This window comes from Pipistrellus kuhlii, unplaced genomic scaffold (assembly GCF_014108245.1).
Source record: "Pipistrellus kuhlii isolate mPipKuh1 unplaced genomic scaffold, mPipKuh1.p scaffold_m20_p_38, whole genome shotgun sequence".
Lineage (NCBI taxonomy): Eukaryota > Metazoa > Chordata > Mammalia > Chiroptera > Vespertilionidae > Pipistrellus > Pipistrellus kuhlii.
This window is the reverse complement of record NW_023425538.1, coordinates 507,170-525,519: the sequence shown is the minus strand read 5'-3', so window position 1 is coordinate 525,519 and position 18,350 is coordinate 507,170. Positions and strand designations below refer to the sequence as shown.

At 52.7% G+C, this 18,350-nt stretch overlaps 2 protein-coding genes across 26 annotated transcripts in view; one reads left to right on the top strand and one right to left on the bottom strand.

Moving 5' to 3' along the window:
- POU2F2 (POU class 2 homeobox 2) overlaps positions 1–10,905 on the top strand; it is a 75,897-nt gene extending 64,992 nt beyond the window's left edge. For 5 of the 10 annotated variants that reach the window (XM_045570964.1, XM_036408140.2, XM_045570963.1 and 2 more), the window contains 10 exons: positions 3,228–3,333; positions 3,419–3,510; positions 5,419–5,580; positions 5,768–5,909; positions 6,011–6,159; positions 6,252–6,428; positions 7,927–7,993; positions 9,582–9,783; positions 9,906–9,979; positions 10,231–10,905. In XM_045570964.1, the coding sequence (XP_045426920.1) occupies positions 3,228–3,333; positions 3,419–3,510; positions 5,419–5,580; positions 5,768–5,909; positions 6,011–6,159; positions 6,252–6,428; positions 7,927–7,993; positions 9,582–9,783; positions 9,906–9,979; positions 10,231–10,568 (1,509 nt within the window). In that variant the 3' untranslated portion in view covers positions 10,569–10,905. The remainder of the gene's footprint in view (positions 1–3,227; positions 3,334–3,418; positions 3,511–5,418; positions 5,581–5,767; positions 5,910–6,010; positions 6,160–6,251; positions 6,429–7,926; positions 7,994–9,581; positions 9,784–9,905; positions 9,980–10,230) is intronic. The other 5 variants (XM_045570967.1, XM_045570970.1, XM_045570968.1 and 2 more) reach the window with 3 other exon arrangements.
- The window catches only part of LOC118702294 (carcinoembryonic antigen-related cell adhesion molecule 1), an 813,263-nt gene that overhangs the window by 428,031 nt on the left and 366,882 nt on the right, over positions 1–18,350 (bottom strand). The gene's annotated exons all lie outside the window — the stretch shown is intronic.

Sequence of the window (18,350 nt, the reverse complement as noted above, 5' to 3'; positions counted from 1 at the left end):
TATTGATTTTGAATCGCTGTTCATATATTAGAGAAATAAGCACTTAGCTTTGAGTTCCTTTTATTTCCCCCCAGTGGTTCACTGACAGAGACATTAAGTTGGGAGGAATCGAAGGCCTGTGTCATCCCCCCAGTTTCTCAGAGGGAAAAGAAAATATTGTAGCTGTGAGTAATATACAGGGTGGGGAAAAGTAGGATTACAGTTGTGTGTATGGAAAATACAATGATTAGTAAGTAATAATACAAGAGTAAACTCTGTTTGGCATACTCACAACTTAAACCTACTTTTGTCCCACTCTGTAACGTGCAACTAGACATAAAAGTTGCTAAGTAGATTTTGGAACTTTAGCGTTGGTTCATTTGACAAATAAATGTGGAGCACCTACTGGGTGCCAGGTGCTGTTCTAGGTACTGAGATTACAGCAGTGACCAATACGGTCAAGGTCACACTCTCCTGGGGATGGTGTACCAGTGAGGCAGATGCACCATGAGGGAGTAAATAGGAGAAATATCTATATATATAAAAGGCTAATTGTCCATCCATCCAACTGGTAGCTATGATGTACACTGATCATGAGGGGTCAGATGCTCCACTCAGGAGCTGCCATGAAGTGCACTGGCCATTTAAAAATAAATGGCACCAAGGACTTGGAGCTGACAAACCAACACTCAGTTTCCCCCAAGTGAGACACAGGCCCCGCCGCCACCCCAGAGCGATACTTCACCAAATCGCAGCCAACGGTGCCAAGCCCACAGCCCAGCCCAGCCCAGCCCAGCCCAAACATGGTCACTGTGGGTGCCGAGTAATGATGTCACGTAGCAATGCCAGCCTTCTTGCAGTTTCTTCAGCCCAGGAACCTGACTTGCTTTATAGCCAGGTGCAAACAGTTTAACCAAATATCTGTGAAGCCCTTCTGTGCCTCGTCTCATTGGATCCTTACAGAAGTCCTGGAGTAGGTAGATAGGAGACTCAGTAGAAGACTATTTTCTTTTCATTAGCTGGAAAATGAAGATTTAGAAAGCTTAGAAACTTGACCTGACTGAAAAGAAGAAATAGTGGACCTTGAAAATGTCTTCAGGTTTTCTCTCAGCACAGAATATAGTCAAACACTGCTGCAGTTAAATATTTTACCCTTTGTTCTCCCTGCGTGATCTACAATAATAATCTGCTTGGTGTTGATATTTACTGCTGTGTTGCTGACAATTACCTGAAAGAGAAGTTGGGGTGCTTCACTGGGCTGGAAAAGGTTTAGCTACCTCAAAAGCAGGTCTAATTAAGCAAGTTTATTCTATATCTATAAAAGGCTAAGTTGACTCGAGCATGCCTGATACATATAAAGCTCTCGCTGGCGCCAATCGCACATGTGTGCTTCTATCTGTCATGGTCGATCGTGAATTTGGTTGACACTTCCATTATAAAGGGCGAGGAGTGATATTAAAATATTTCTCCTAATTAATTTCCTTTCAATGTGCACAAATCCATGCACCGGGACACTAGCCTTGAGATAATAATAAGTCTTATGAGAGAGGTGAAGTGGAGGTGGCCTAGGAAGGCGTAGTGCTGGGCTGGTTTAGATTAAGTGGCCAAGGAGGGACTTTGTGTTAGGACCCGAGTGACTGAGCGTAGGACCCAGAACTGCCTGGCAGAGGGCAGAGCACGTGGAAAGGCCCTGCGGAAGGCGTCAAGGTCAGGAAAACTAGCACAGGCCTCGGAGGAAGAGCTTAGAGGCCAGGGGAGGAACTCAGGGGTGGTGGTGTGGCTGCAAGAATCCACTGGACCATTTGAGTGAGAGGGGACTTGCTTTTTCTTTTGGAAATGTCCAAACCTAAAAGCAGAGAGAAGAGGTGAGGAAACACACACATCTTCACCCAACTCAATAGATATCAATATCTTGCCAATCTTCCTTCACCTATACTCCTACGTTTTTGTGGAGACGCTAGATTTTTTTTTTCTTCCCTTTCCCTCTTTCCTTGTCTCATTCTTTTCATTGAAGTGTAACAAACACCAAAAGTGCACAGATTGTAAGTACACAGCTCAGGGGCCCCCACTCACCGAATGTGTCCATCCAGCTAGCGCCCAGGAACTGATGAGGCAGCTCCCTGGGGTTCCTTCTAGTGTCTGCCTCCCAGCGTCCAACATGCAAATGGAGCATAAAGGGATCAAACAGGACATTCTCCATTCTGGCAAGCGTCTTGCACTTATCACTGTACTTGGGAAGTTTAGAGTGTGTGTCGCTGTGTGTCCCTGCAGATGGCAGACTGCTCATTCTCATCGCTGTAGCATTCCACGAGTCATTTTATTTACCCCATCCACGCGTTGACAGGCACCTGGGCCGTCGGCAGGTTTGGGCTATTGCAAATGGTTCTGCCATGAACATTCTAGCTCATCTTTTGGTGAACACATGTAGGCACTTGTGGTGGCTTATACCCAGGCATGCGGTCGGCTTTAGAAATAGTGCCTGTATTCATTTGCTAGAGCTTCTGTAACAAAGGACCACAGGTTGGGTGTCTCACACACCAGAGATTTATTCTCTCACAGTTCTGGAGGCTACAGGGTGTTGGCAGGGTTGGCTCCTTCTGGGGGCTGGGAGGGAAGGGTCTGTCCCAGGCCTCTCTCCCTGGCTTGTAAAGGACATCTTCTCCCTGTGTCTTCCCATGGGCTCCCTTCTGCGCATGTCTGTCTCTGCATACAGCTTCCCCCTTTTCATGTGGAAGCCAGTCACCGTGGATTGGGGCCCCTTATCTCTAAGTAAGGTCACCCTCTGGGCGTCTGGGGTGGGGATTCCAACATTTCCTTTTTGGGGAAACACAGTTCAACCCGTAACTGTGCCAAAGCGTTTCCCAAAGTGGCCACATAGTCTCCTCACCCACTATGTGCTGGAATATTTTAAAGTTTATTCCAGACATGACACCGTGCTTTAAAAGGACTTGGTCTGATTTACATTTTTAAACAATTCTATTTGTTCCATGGGATTGTCAGACAAGGTCAATATTTAACCAAGAAAGAAAAGATAAATAGAGAGTGGGCCCTCCTGAGACGGCCCTGGTCGGACACTCGGGAAGTCTGGGGTTGGACCACACCTCCCAGGTGCTCTTGGCTCAGCGCTGCTGCTCAGAGCCTGTGCTCCGTCCTCACTGCCGGGTGCCAGGCCACCCCATGCCGCATCCCCTGGGCTCAGGGGAGGCAGGGGGACTCAGGCTGTCTTTCTGTCCACCCCCTCCCTCCAGGACATACAGCAGCTTCTCCAGCTCCAGCAGCTGGTGCTTGTGCCAGGCCATCACCTCCAGCCCCCTGCTCAGTTCCTGCTGCCGCAGGCCCAGCAGAGTCAGCCAGGTAAGGCCCCAACCCGGTGGCCTCCCCACTGCCCGCTCAGCACTGCCCTCCCCCTCACCCTGTGTCCCCCCGCTTGTCTCCCCAGGCCTGCTACCGACGCCAAATCTATTCCAGCTACCTCAGCAAACCCAGGGAGCTCTTCTGACCTCCCAGCCCCGGGCCGGGCTGCCCACGCAGGTGAGTGTCCACCGAGCGTGCCAGGCCGGGCCAGCAGTGGACTGGCAGGAGGCTGGGTGGATGGGGGTAAGGCGGGGCTGAGGGTCTCTTCTCCATTTGGCCCACTCCCCAGCCTCAGAGGCCAGGCCAGGAGCTGAGAGACCAGGGACCCAGCAGTGTCTACCACTAAGTTGCTGTGGAACCTTAAGCAAGTTACTCTCTCGTGGTCTGGATCTTCCTCTGTAGCAGTGATTTTCAACCAGTGTGCCGCAAGAATGTTTAAAACGTGCAGTACCTGACTATTTAATCAGGGGCACTGACCTCTTTCCGCTTAGATTGTCAAATTAAAAAATGACAACAGCCAACACAATAGCCGTCAAGTGTGAATGAATCAAAACTACACCCTTTTTTTTTTTTTTTTTTGTCAGATGGGCAAAAATGTATTTTTTGGTGTGCCACAGGATTTTAGTAATTAGTTTATGTGTGCCACGAGATGGAAAAGGTTAAAAATCGTGGAATGAGGGGAATCAACCAAATCAGTGGCTCTTAGCCCTTCAGGCACATGGACTGCTTTGGGAAGTCGATGGGAGATTCGATCCGACCACTCTACCTCTGAACGCACATGCGCACAAACACAGGAACCTTGGGAGGTTTGAAAGTCTTTGGGTCTCTTCCAGGGTCCAAATGGAAGGTTCTCGGGAGAAGGGTCTGCTGGGTTCTAATTCATACCCACCTTCCAGATCAGACGCTGAAAACCGGGGCTCACACCGTATCTTAAAAAATGGAATCAGTTGACACAATTCCCAGAAAATGCCAGATTCCCAGCTTCTCTTGACAAACCGGAAGTACTGGCAAAACGGATCTGTGTCCGTGTGGCTTAGGTGGCGATTGGCAGCTGGCCACTGGCCAGAGCAGGGTGTCCCCTCAAACAGGGGTCCCCTCTCCAGCTGTCTCGGCCTCCCCCTACCTGGTCCCCATGGTCTTTCTTGGTTTGCTGCCTGGGTTCTAGACTTGCATAAAGAATCGTTCACAGTCCATTACAGATTTCAAAATCTTCTTCTACCCATTTTTGTAACAGTCCTCTCAAAGAATTATATGAACTATTTAGAAAACCCTAAAAGTTTAGGAACGACCAGAGGGCCTAGTGCAATTGTGAAATCCAGAAATGCTTGGAAAGTCTAGTTCTTGTAACGTGGGCACCAAAGTCATTTGGCTGCACAACCTGTCCTGACCTGATTCAAGCGATGAGTGACTTTGCTTTATCCCTCTTGTGTGATTCGGGCTTTGCTGAGAATGTCAATGTGTCCGAGTTTGGGGGTGATGCCTGGACCCTGATGGTGGCCTCACATCTCCTAAGGTATATGCCCCCGGTAGGCTTTCTAAAATAGGAGAAATTTCTGGATTCCAAAAAAGATCCGGCCCCAGGGTTTTGGATAATGGATCAGCGACCTTTGTGACCAGCTTCCCTGCACCCACCGCCTGCTTCAGAGCTTTAGTGTTTAGGAAAATACCATTTTTTAACCAAGTTTCCCCAACAAGTCCATGCATAGGCAGCAGCGGTGATTGTCCCATCCTGCGGGGGGCGGGGGGGGGGGGGACCCTGAGGTCCCCAGCAATTCCTAGCAGAGCTGGTCCCTGACTCCCTGTGGGAGAGGAGGTGGAGTCATGGCCCCCAGCTCCAGGGAAAGAACCGCCTGCTCCTTCTGGGAGTTTGCAGGCCCGGAGGGAATCTGCAGAGTTCCAGCAGCGAGAGGCCCCACGCAGCCACCCTGGGAAGGGACGGCCCAGCGTGGGGCCGGCCTTTGGAGAGAACCTACGGGCAGAAGCTGGAGGGCAGGGAGGGAGGGAGAAGAGGGGGACTGCGCAGCCATTGCTGAGCCCCATCCTGGTCCTTCGTCCTGCATCCCGCCCGCCTGCCCACCCCGCCAGGCTGTGACCCGCCCCACGCTGCCCGACCCGCACCTCTCGCACCCGCAGCCCCCCAAATGCTTGGAGCCACCCTCCCATCCCGAGGAGCCCAGTGACCTGGAGGAGCTGGAGCAGTTCGCCCGCACCTTCAAGCAACGCCGCATCAAGCTGGGCTTCACGCAGGTCTGGGGCCTCCCGAACCGGCTGTGGGCACGGGGGGTGGGGGGTGGGGGGTGGGGGGGTTAGGGGCGGGGCGGACCCCGGTGAGGGGCGTGACCAGCGGGGGGCGGGACGGACCCCCGGGGTGAGGGGCGAGCCCAATGCCAGGAGCCAGCTCTGACCCCAGTCTTCGTCCTGCCCTACGGACCAGGGTGACGTGGGCCTGGCCATGGGCAAGCTCTACGGCAACGACTTCAGCCAGACGACCATCTCCCGCTTCGAGGCCCTCAACCTGAGCTTCAAGAACATGTGCAAACTCAAGCCGCTCCTGGAGAAGTGGCTCAACGACGCAGGTGGGCCTGGGCTCCCTGGTGGGCGGCGGGCTTGGGGCCAGAGGGAGGGAGGGAGGGAGGGAGGGAGGCATCCTCTCACGCCCCATCTCCTCCCGGCACAGAGACTATGTCTGTGGACTCCAGCCTGCCCAGCCCCAACCAGCTGAGCAGCCCCAGCCTGGGCTTCGATGGGCTCCCGGGCCGGAGACGCAAGAAGAGGACCAGCATTGAGACAAACGTCCGCTTCGCCTTAGAGAAGAGTTTTCTAGCGGTGAGGCCGGGTCCTGGCGGCGGTGGGGGTGGAGGAGCGGGCGGCGGTGCGGGCGGGAGAGGGGCCCCGCTTAACCAGCCTTCTGCCCGCAGAACCAGAAGCCTACCTCAGAGGAGATCCTGCTGATCGCGGAGCAGCTGCACATGGAGAAGGAAGTGATCCGCGTCTGGTTCTGCAACCGGCGCCAGAAGGAGAAACGCATCAACCCCTGCAGCGCGGCCCCCATGCTGCCCAGCCCCGGGAAGCCGGCCAGCTACAGCCCCCACCTGGTACCGGAGCCCTGGGGGGCACAGAGCTCTGCCCCCGCCTCCCGCCCACCGCGGCAGGCGCCCGTGTGAGGCACAGCCTGCCTGGCTGTCCGCAGTGCCCAGAGCAGAGGCAGGGAGGGGCCCGTGGGGGGAGCGTCCTCACACAGGGACGCGGAGTTTCCGGGGAACTGTGGTCTTAAGTGGGGGACACAAGCACCCACACATACCCGCATTGCCAGACAGTTATCACAGGACGCTGTCACTCAAGGATAGAGACCAGGTAGGAGACGCAGGCACAACCACACAAGCGGGGGCATTCCAGCCCTCGGTGTGCACACAGACCCGCTCAGGATCAGACACATTAGGACATCCCTCTGTTCCATCCGGTGTGGAAAGGGCTGTGACACTATAGAGAGGAGTGAGGAGCCCAGAGGAGTCCATTCCCCCTCCCCCCATGATGTGGAGGAAAGACCGACCATCGGAGCGAGTCATAGAGAACAGGAGAGAGCCAGCCACGTGAAGGACAGGCAAGGGACTAGGCTTAGGGGTGTCGAACTCAATCAGAGAAGGGGCCAAAATCTAAAATCCAGCCTAAGTCGCGGGCCGAATGGTTTACTGAACAGTCATAAACTGTCATTGTGATGGAAACGCAGCGGAGTGCAGTGATGACAGCGCGGTGTGGGCCACATTGCAAGGCCTGGCGGGACGGATTTGGCCCGCGGGCCTTGTGTTTGACACATGTGGACTAGGGCCATGGTCGGCAAACTGCGCTCTCGAGCCACATGCGGCTCTTTGGCCCCTTGAGTGTGGCTCTTCCACTAAATACCACAGCCTGGGCGAATCTATTTTGAAGAAGTGGCGTTAGAAGAAGTTTAAGTTTAAAAAATTCGGCTCGCAAAATAAATTTCATTCCTACTGTTGCTATTTGGCTCTGTTGACTAATGAGTTTGCCGACCACTGGACTAGGGCCCACAAAGGCCTGGAAGCCAGACTGTCAAGCCCAATTTGAGTAACTCCAGTACCTTTTAGTGTGTGGAACTGGGATGTATTGAATGAATAGGGGAGGGTAGGAGGAGGCAGGGGCCAGACACCCAAGTTATACGCTGAGGAGCTTGAACTTGAACTTGGGCAGTGCAGCACTAAGGAGAGACAGGGTCACATTCAGTGTGAGGCTCCTGGGGCTGAGGGAAGACTGGTGGATGTTCCCAGAAAATCAAGCCATTTGACTCTGGTGCACAGTCACCCCTGCCATCATCCCCCACTTCAGACTTGCAACCGCGTGGTGTCAGAGGGTGGGGAGGGCCCTCAACTGGGAGTTACTCGCTCCTGCTGGTGGCTCAGATCGCCTGGGGTGCAAGCGGAGAAAGTGGAAAGCACCTGGCACAATACCAATGGAGCCTCGTACCCAGAGCCCCTTCACCATCCAGGAGGCAGAGGAGGAGGGGCCATCCCCACAGGGGCACTGCAGGGATTGGTGGGAGACAGTGGCCTGACCACGCCTTCTCTCCTCTCTCCCCAGGTCACACCCCAAGGGAGTGCTGGGACCTTGCCGATGTCCCAAGCTTCCAGCAGTCTGAGCACAACAGGTCAGGGAGGGCAGAAGATGGTAGGGGTGGGGTGTGGGGGGAAGAACACAACTCGAGCCTGAGCCCAAGGGTTGCAAGTGGCTCAGGGTGTCCATGGGCCTCAAGGCTGAGCCTGGGGAGGAGGGGGCGGGGAGGACAGAGGGGAGAGGGCAGACTCCCCCGTCCTGGCCAGAGAAAAGCATGGGGTTGCTGAAAGGCGATGGACTTGGGATCTGTTCCTGGGATTTATAAACTGTGTGAGCTTCAGAAGTGACTTTACCTCTCTGGGCCTCAGTTTTTATACAATTATTTTGAATGTATGATACATGCATATATACATACAAATGTCACACACACAAACACGTTTTTTTAACTTTAGAAAAGAAGGAAAGAGAGAGAACTAGAAACATTAATGATGAGAGAGAATCACTGATAGACTGCCTCCTGCACACTCCGTACTGGGGATTGTACCTAGACTGGGAATTGAACCGTGACCTCCTGATTCATGGGTAGACACTCAACCACCAAGCCACACCAGCCGGCCACACACATTTTTTTGTACAAAGCCCTCCTTTCCTGGGACACAGCATCATATACATAAGAGTACTATTTTTAAAAACCCACCATATTGCCCCTTTCCAAGTTAAAAAATAGTAAGTGGAGGTTTATAAAAGTAGTAAAGGTGAGCCTGGAACTGTTCTAAATGCTTTATAAAGAACTAGAGGCCCAGTGCACTGGGGGTAGTCCCTCAGCCCAGCCTGCACCTTCTCGAAGTCTGGGACCCCTCGGGGGATGTCCACCTGCCAGCTTAGGCCTACTACCCACAGGCAGACAGACATCCTCCAAGGGATCCTCAGTGCTACCACGGAGGTGGGAGAAGCTCCCATCACCACCGCTGCGCTTGCCAGCTGTGAGCCCGGCTTCTGGCTGAGTGGCACTCCCCCTGTGGGAGCACACTGGCCACAGCGGCCAGCTCCTGCACTGAGAGTCTGCCCCTTGGTGGTCAGTGCGTGTCATAGGAACTGGTTGGTTGGTCTCCTATTTGGTCAATTTGCATATTAGGGTTTATTAAATAGGATATTGCCTCATTTAATCCTCTCACCCATTTTATCATCCCATTTTCCTGATGAGAGAACTGAAGGCCAGAGAGGTGAAGGTGCTTGCTCAAGGGCACAAGTGAGACACAGCAAAGCCAGGAGTTGTCACCCTGCCTGTCTGGCCTGAGTGGGCTCAGAGCCCTCTCAACCTGCCAATTCCTGAGTCGAAGCTGGTACCCAGCTGCACCCCTCATGCCGGCCTGGCTCCTAGAGAGATCCTTAGGGCTTCTGGGCACCTCGGGTTCTTATCTGTATAAAAAGAGCCTTGGGATGAGGTTCAGGGCAGGGTACTGAGCTTGGGTTCAGTGAGTGACAGCTGCTCTTACTTCGATGACTGTGATTGCTGCCACATGGCAGAGGCATGACGAGATGGCCCTGGGCAGAGAGGGCAGGAGGCCTGAGTGGGCTCTGGCTGAGGAGATGCTGGGAGACTGCGGCAGGAGGTGACCCAGCCTCCGGGGTGGAGGACCGGCGGAAGCTGAAGTCTCCCTCTCTCTGTCTCTCTCTGGCAGTTACTACCTTATCCTCAGCTGTGGGGACGCTCCACCCCAGCCGGACAGCCGGAGCGGGTGGGGGCGGGGGCGGGGCCGCGCCCCCCCTCAATTCCATCCCTTCTGTCACTCCCCCACCCCCGGCCACCACCAACAGCACAAATCCCAGCCCTCAAGGCGGCCATTCGGCTATCGGCTTGTCGGGCCTGAACCCCAGCGCGGGGTAAGTGGGCAGCTGGGGAGACTGTGGGGAGAAGCAGGGTCGCTGTCGCTTCCTGGGTGGGGGGCCGAGCCCCCGTTCTGCCAGCCCCGTCCCTGCTAATGCCTCTGCTTTGCCTCTTGCAGAAGCACAATGGTGGGGTTGAGCTCCGGGCTGAGTCCAGCCCTCATGAGCAACAACCCTTTGGCTACTATCCAAGGTGCGTGCTGCCTCATGTCACCCCCATGGTCACCAGCCCTGCCCTCACGGGCCTCGAGCCCCTCCATTGCTGCTCCAGCCATGCCATCTGCCCCTGCTCACTGCATTGCTCACCTCTTCATACCCACCTCACCTTTGGGGAAGGTGTGAGGGCCGCTCATGGGGGTCCTTGGGGCTGATGGGAAGACAGGGGGCGCTGTGGGCAGGATGCTGGAAGGTGCCCCCAGCCCAGCCTCTCTCTCTCCCTGCCAGCCCTGGCCTCTGGTGGAACCCTGCCCCTTACCAGCCTTGACGGCAGCGGGAACCTGGTGCTGGGGGCAGCTGGTGCGGCCCCGGGGAGCCCTGGCCTGGTGACCTCGCCGCTCTTCTTGAACCACGCTGGGCTGCCCCTGCTCAGCGCCCCGCCTGGCGTGGGCCTGGTCTCGGCAGCTGCGGCGGCTGTGGCAGCCTCCATCTCCAGCAAGTCTCCGGGTCTCTCCTCTCCCTCCTCCACTTCCTCCTCCTCGTCCTCCTCCTCCTCTTGCAGCGAGGCCACAGCACAGACCCCTGGAGGCCCAGGGGGGCCGGAGGCAGGGTCCAAGCCCGAGTGAGGGCCCGCCATGCCTCCCCTCCTCCTCCTCTGACCCCCACTTTGGTCCCCGTCTAGAAGACAGTGAGGAGGCCAGCGATGGGAGTGTAGGAGGTCCTTGGAGCAGGAGTGATAAGGGAGAAGAGACAAAAAAAAAAAAATAATTCAAACAACCAAAAAAAGAAAGAAAGAAAGAAAGAAAGAAAGAAAGAAAGAAAGAAAGAAGAGAAACCAACAAAAAAGAAAACCAAAAATAATCGCAACAAAAACCAGCTGCCCCAAAGGAACCAGAGGTGAAAACCGAACAAAAACCAAAAACAGACCAACCCCCCCACCCCCAAACCAAACAAACCAAAAACCAGTTGCAAGCCAGACCTCAGTGTGCTCATCCTCACAGCTAGGACACCAAATAAGAACCCCAGCCGGGGGCCGAGACGCCCGCCCGAGGGCGAGGGCGGACCTCACCCTGAGCCCCAGGCTGTGGGGCCAACCTGCAACCTTGCCTCCCCCAGCGGGGGCCAAAGAAGGAAAAAGAGACCGCGCCAGCCTCCCAGCCCCAGCCCCAGCCCTGGCAGCCTGGGGTAGAGGGGTGCGGCTCAGAACCACCGCCAAACGCTCTTTTCCAAAAGGTGAAAGAGAAAGGGCCTGAACAACCTTACACCAAATATTCAGTAGCTTCATCCAAAGGATGTACAGAATTTTTAGCGTTGTGTTCAACAGAATGTGTCCCCACCATGCGTCCTCCTTTCCCCTCCCCCCCAGCTCTCCCTGCCCAGGCAGGGGGGCTCGCTTTAACCTCCTCCCTCCCCCGCCAGTGGAGAGTGCAGGGGAAGGCCTGGGATGACTCTTCACCCCTGTACTTCCCCCGTTCCCCTTTGAAGGGTGGGCTAGGCCATTTTTGCTAAGTTCTAGCTCTCACATGTCCCCCCTCACCGGGTCACCCTCTGGGGCCTCCCCGCTCCCCGGCCTATGGGGAGGTGGAAGTCCCAGGCAAAGAGGGAATGAGGTGAGGGCATGCAAGTTGTCTTTCTTTCCATCCTTGTCTGTCAGTTTCCCTGAAAAAAAAAAAAAAGAATTCATATTCCAGTGCCTATCCGTGGAATCCTTCACGTTCTTTGACATTGACCAGAAACCAAAAAGAGAACTCACTTCACTCACCGCCCCCACCCCCCCACCCCGACCCCCACCCTATGCCCCTCTGATACTGGCAGATGCCTCCTCCTGTCCCTGACACATGCAGACACGCACTCACCCCAGTGGTGAGGTTCCTCCAGGTGGCATCCCATCAGGGTTCGTGTGGCGGGGACAGTGCCATGACCTGTGGTCCCCATCTGAGAGGGCACTGTGATGGCCGCCGCTCCTATGAGACCTCCCTCTAGTCTTGGCTGGACCTTGTGTTTGCTCAGCCCCGGACACAACTGCAGGACCACAGACAGAGGAGAGACACCGCTGGGAGCCGCTTTGCCCCCTGCTATTGTGGAGGCCAACAAAGTTTTGAACCAAAAACAAAAAAAAACCAAACAAACAATAAGTTAAAACTAGAAAAGAGAATTTATATATATATATTTAAGGGAAAGAAGAAGAGAACTCTTCAAGAATGAGAAGGAGCTGCGAGGCGTAGCCAAGCCCTGTCCAGGCCCTTGGGCCCCGAGGCGGGTGGAAGGACAGATGCTTCTTTCTCTTCACAAATACCTCATGGACGTCGTCTTTGGGAAAGCCGGAGGGGGGCACCTGGGGCAGGGCCTGTCCCTCAGCTAGGGCAGAGGGAAGCAGGTGGGCAGGGCTGAGAGAGGGTGCCAGGGACTGGGGTGAAGAGTCCCATACTCCCTGCCCCACCCCAATCAACTGAAAAAGCTTTAAAAAAACAACAACAACAACAGGAAAAAAGGAATAAGAAGACAAAAAGAATGAAGGAAAACTAACACACTTTCGGGTGGTTTGATTCCTACTTTGATTTCTTTTTCTATTCCCTCTGTCCTCTCGCCTCTGTAACCTCTCTCTCTCTCCCTCTCTCTCTCTCTCTCTCCTCTCTCTCTCTCCCTCCCTCCCTCCTCCCTCCCTCCCTCCCTCCCTCCTCCCTCCCTCCCTCCCTCTCTCTCTCTCTCTCTCTCTCTCTCTCTCTCTCTCTCCCCCCCCTTTCTCTCTCCTCTCTCCTCTCCTTTCTTCTCTCTCCTCTCTCTTCCTTCTTCTCTCATCTCTCTCAATCTCGTTCTTTGTGTCTCTCCTCAAACCAAAGTGTTGCTGTGAAGGACGAGAGCCATGGAAATCAGAGTGGCCCCACCCCTCGCTGGGCAGAACAGAGCAGAGGGAGGGGGAACCCAGACAGTGCTGCTGGACACTGAGAGGCAGACAGAGCCTCGTGGCCACTCTGGGCCCTGAGGCCTCCGCGTTCTTTTTCTTGTCTCCCTTCTCCCACCTGGGAAATGAAACTGTTGGGCTGGGCCACAGAGGCAGCAGACACTCGGCTGTCCCGGGGGTCTGGGGTGCATTGTCTGATAGTGGAGTGGCTGCCCCTAGCACCCTGGCGCCCATGATGGGGCCTGGCATGCCATCAGCCAGCCTCGCCGCCGGAATGTAAGAATCTCTGCTGAACCGACTCCCTGCCCTCACCCTACCTCTGAGTTTGTCCATTTTTATTTCCTGAAGACAAGTGACTATTGAGAGGGCCTGGGCAGACAATAAGGACATTTGAGCAGAGCAAAGTTAAAGGAATTACAACCAAAAACCCCTCCGAGAAGACAGGCAGCATGGAAGGCATGGTGGAGATGACTCAAACAAATACTATGATTTCAGACCAAAAAAAAAGAAAAAAAAGAAAAAAAAAAAGAAAAGAAAAGAAAAAAAGAAAAAAAAAAAAAAGAATAAAATGGAAAAAAAAAAAAAATCCAGGACTCACCACCACCCACTTCATCCTGCTTCTTCCCCATCAAGTCCTGCCACATGGGACCTCTTCCCAACCCCAGTGTTGGGGGTGTGGGGCAGACAGCAGAGGAGGAAGTAGGGAGCAGGGATAGGGCCAATGATGCCCTGACACTGGTGGAGGGACCCCCCCCCCCCATGCAGCGGGGGATGGTGGGGACCCTCCCCACACAACCCCTATAACTGGGAAAAGAAAAACAAGAATAACAGAAAATTCCTGGGAGGGGGGAAATAACCAAATCCCAAGCTTTAACTACAGCTGTGAAACCAAATATTGGGAAGGGGGTGGGAGGGAGGGAGGGGCAAGTGTGCCCCAGGTCTCCCCCCCTGGGCCCCCTCCCCCGAGGACTCGAGATAAGGCACCAAATACCTCATAGAACTTTAATGTTAAAAAAAAAAAAGGAAACCAAATATCGTTGGCTGGGGGCCGGCCAGGGCAAGGGGCTAGGGGGTGGAAGGGAGCCAGGGTTGGGAAGGTGATGGGGGAATTTGTGCCCCCCACTCCCCTCTTGCCCCTTCCGCTCCAGTCCCCCGGCTGAACTCCGGGAAACAAAACTATCTCATCGTTTTTATTTTGTGGTCTGTACAGAGCCTGTGTCCGTGTGTCTGTGTGAGCGAGAGATTTGGGGGGTTGGGGAACATTATACGGGGGTTGGGGAGGGAGACCCCAGACCAGGCTCTGGGCTAGGTGCCATGATTACAGTGAGGGGGCCTGGGCTATAGAGAGAGGAAGATGAATGGGTTGGAGAAATGGGGCAGGGGGCACCCTCTGAATTCCTCTTCTCCCCAGTCACGACCTCCTGCCTGAGGAAGGGACAGAGACCGGGTCTACCCTAATGGTGGGCCTTTTAATTGTGCCAAAAAAAAAAAAAAAATGCCAGTAACTAAAACACCTGTCTCTGTTGTCTCCTGGGAGGGAGGGGCGGGTGTAAGTGGGGATGGGTGGAGATTGGGAACTCCGGCTCCTGGATGAGTTGGGACTAAGATCAGAGGAAGGGGAAGGATGTTTCTCACACATCTCCCTGGGGAGGACCGAGAGAGAGAGGGTCTCCACATCCAAGCCATGTAGGGGGTGACCTCCTGACATGACTGGATTTCCTCACCCACCCAGATCCCAGGTGCCTCTCTCCCATTTAGCCCAGGGTAGGGGAACTGAGTGAGAGAGAGAGAGTGAGACAGACTGAGCAAGACTGAGACACGCGGGCCCCCACTGGCCTCTGAGTGGGAAAGGCAAGTGCGAGAAATAAAGGCCTCCAAGAGAAAAAAGAAACAAACCAAAGATTTAACCATTAAAAAAAAAAAAACACAAAAAAACCACAGACAACTCCGCTACCTTTTTATACGTTGGAAAAAAAGTGAAAAATGTTAAAATTAAAAAAAATACACAAAACAGGCCGCAGTTCCTTCGTGCGGTTTGAACTTTGACCTCAGCAGTCTCCAAAGCAAGATGACGATGACAAAGGCGAAACAAAAGAAAGAAAAAATAACGTATATTTTTAAGTATTTGTCCTTGAGATGTTAGCTCCTTGTTAAACACAAAAAGGAGAGAAAAATCCAGACAGACGTGTTGCTGGGACGGAGACAACTATTTACTATGTCTGTGACCCCTCCTCTCTGCCTCCCCCTTCGTCCCCCCTTCCTCTTTCCTCTATCCCCGCTCCCCCTCCCCCAGCCTGTCCTCCAAGCCCAGGGGCTCAGTATTTATTTATTTATATAATTGCAGGGTGACTGGGGGCCTCTCTCAACAACTGTAGAGAAGGCCTTTGGATCATGATGGGTAGGGAATGGGCAAGGAGTCTTTGGGGAAAAGCAGGAGCCTGATCTTCGATCAACTCCTCTCTGCTGGCTCCTTCCAGGCTTCTTATCCCACTGCTGCCACCACTTCCTCCCAATCCAAGGCTGCACTAGGGCAAGGTGATCCCCCACCATGTAAAGACCTGACTGGCTCAGCCCTTGCTGGGTGGGTGTCTTTCACCACCTACTCATTTGATTCACTGGGTGGAATGGGGATGGGAGGAGGTGGCAACAAGTGGGCATAGGAGACCAAGAAGTGGCTTCTGGAAACTGACTAGGCCCTGGAGACCTTCTCCATTCTCACCGAGTTAGCCCCCCCTTTCAGTTCTGTCTGACCCCCGTGTTGGTAGCCCTTCCCTTCCCATCCTGCACCCCCTTCCTGTCTCTTCTCGTGGTAGCGGGTTAGCGTTTCAGTGTTCTTAACTCCAATCTGCTTGTTCATTGTACAATGTGCTTCTTTTAAGGCCCCATTTTTGTAACTTGAGTGTGTCATTCATCTGAACAACATCAAAAAATAAAAAATTAAAAACTGTACAGAGAGAAAGTTGCTGGCTCTCCCTTGGTCTTCTCTGTCCTGGGAAGGGTCGTGGGGAGAAATCAGGGTATGGGGTGGGTATGTGTGTGCTGGGAGGGGAGGGCTTTACTTCTGTTAGGTAAACATTCACTCGGAAGGAAGGCCTGGTGTGGCTGTTGGTTGGATCGATGTCCTGCAAAAGGTGGAAAGGTGGTGGGTTAAATTCCCGGTCAAGGTCAGGGCACATACCCAGATTGTGGGTTCAATCCTGTCAGGGCCCTTCCTGGAGGCAACTTGTCGATGATGACATCAATTTTCTTCCCTCCCTCCCCTAAATATCAATGAAAAGTATATCCTCGGGTGAGAATTTTTAAAAATGAAGGCCCAAGCAAGGTGTTTGTTTGTTTTTGTTTTTTTTGCCAATTGGAAAACCAAGGTTTGAAACTTTAGGATGAATTCAAATCTCAGTTCTGCCATTTTATAGATATGTGATCTTTGATATGTAAGCTTCAATGATCTCATCTGTAACAGGGACAGTACCTATTCTGGGGTTGGTAAGAATTAAATGATGCAGATTTCAGGCACACTGTCTAATAAATGGGAAGCACAAAAAAAACCCAGGAAACCAGTATTTCCCCACTTCCATCCCCAGAGGACTAACAAAATCCTTTAAAAACTGAGTTGGGCCCTAGCTAGTTTTGCTCAGTGGATAGAGCATTGGCCTGTGGACTGAAGGGTCCCAGGTTCGATTCCAGTCAAGGGCATGTACCTTGGTTGCAGGTTCCCCTGCCCTGGTCAGGGTGCATGCAGGAGGCAACCTATTGATGTGTCTCTCACATTGATGTTTCTGTCTCTTCCTCTCCCTTCCACTCTCTCTAAAAATCAATGGAAAAATATCAAGTGAGGATTAACAAACAAAAACAAAACTGAGTTGGCCCAGCTGGTATGGCTCAGTGGTTGAGCACTGACCTATGAACCAGGAGGTCAAGGTTCAATTCCCAGTCAGGGCACATGCCTGGGTTGTGTGTTCCATCACATGTGGGCATGCAGGAGGCAGCCAATCAATGATTCTCTCTCATCATTGATGTTTCTATCTCCCTCTCTCTTCCTCTCTGAAATCAATAAAAGTATTAAAAACATATATTTAAAACAAAAAATGAATTGACTTGAAGTTGTCTGGTGAAACAAAATATATACTTTTTTTATTCCCCCTAGCACAACATACACTCAAATTTTTGTGCCCATACTAAATCATTTGAAAGGAAGAACAGCTTTCAGGTAGGCCAGGGGCTGATCACCAAGATTCCACCACTGAAAACCAGGAATGGTATCACAACTAGGTTTTCTCATTGCAATCAGGTCTCCTTATCACTGTTCCATCCTCTGATGTATGGCACTCAGGTGTTGGGATTCTGCAAATTCAATAGTGAGGGATGGGAAAGAGGAGAAAGGAAGAGTGGGAGGGTTTCAATCAGTCAGATAGATTAAGAAAGTATCAGCACTGCATTGTTTTGGCAAGATTGAGAGACAAGTCAGTAGGGATAGGGCAGTGGTCGGCAAACTGTGGCTCGTGAGCCACATGCGGCTCTCGAGCTGCGGTTTGCCGCTCTGTTGACTAATGAGTTTGCCGATCACTGACCTTGATTCTCGATTCCATTAATTACGGGCGGTTGTTCCTTGTGATTAAGCCCCTATCCCAGTTGTCTCGAGCTGCCGTTTGCTGACCACTGAGTTAGGGGAATGGGATGTTGGAATGGAGATTCAGAATACTCTGAGGAGTTATTTGGTCCACCCCTGCCTGCAGGGTGGTATGATCAGAACCATACAAATCAAAAGTTCCTTGTCACTCAGGTCATCAATCCTGTGACAAGCAGACACCACATCTGAGAGCACTCTGAACTAGCATCTACTATTGCCCCGCGAATGTGCTTAATCACTCCACATGCCTTCTCCTGAACAGTCAGTCATACTTTGGCCTCCTCTTGTTGAGAACTCATTGGGCACTGGAGGACCACTGTTCTGTCCCCTTAACAGTTCTTATGCAGCTTCCATATCCAACTATAAATTGGCAATACAAAGCTCTTAGAGAGGTCTGCAAGTCACTGCATCAGAACTGGTGTGTTCAGAACATGGATTCCAAGGTCACACACATATATGCTCACTGGATCCAAAGCTCTGGGGGAACTGCCTAACACAGTTTGAGAACTTTTGCCTGTCCAACTCAATCCCCAGCATCCAACAAGGGTTTGATTAGCGCCACCTTTTTTAAGTGGTTGAGGACTGTGGAAATTTCAGCAGGGTGATGGTAAATGATGTTCATAAACCTCTTTGCACACACAACTTTTTCTCAGGGTGGGAGTCCAGAATTTCCTGTAAGGGCTCTAAAAAGGAACCACAGTAAAGGCAGAGTGGTCACCCCACTATCACAGAGCCTTTTTTCTCTGCTGAAAGCATCTTTATCTTGGGATCAACCAGCACCTTGAGTTTCTCAGCCTGATGTTTAGCTGGTTTTGCAAGCATAAATTCTGATTGTTCTCAGTACTGATTTGATGTGACTGTCAGGATAGGATGTTACAG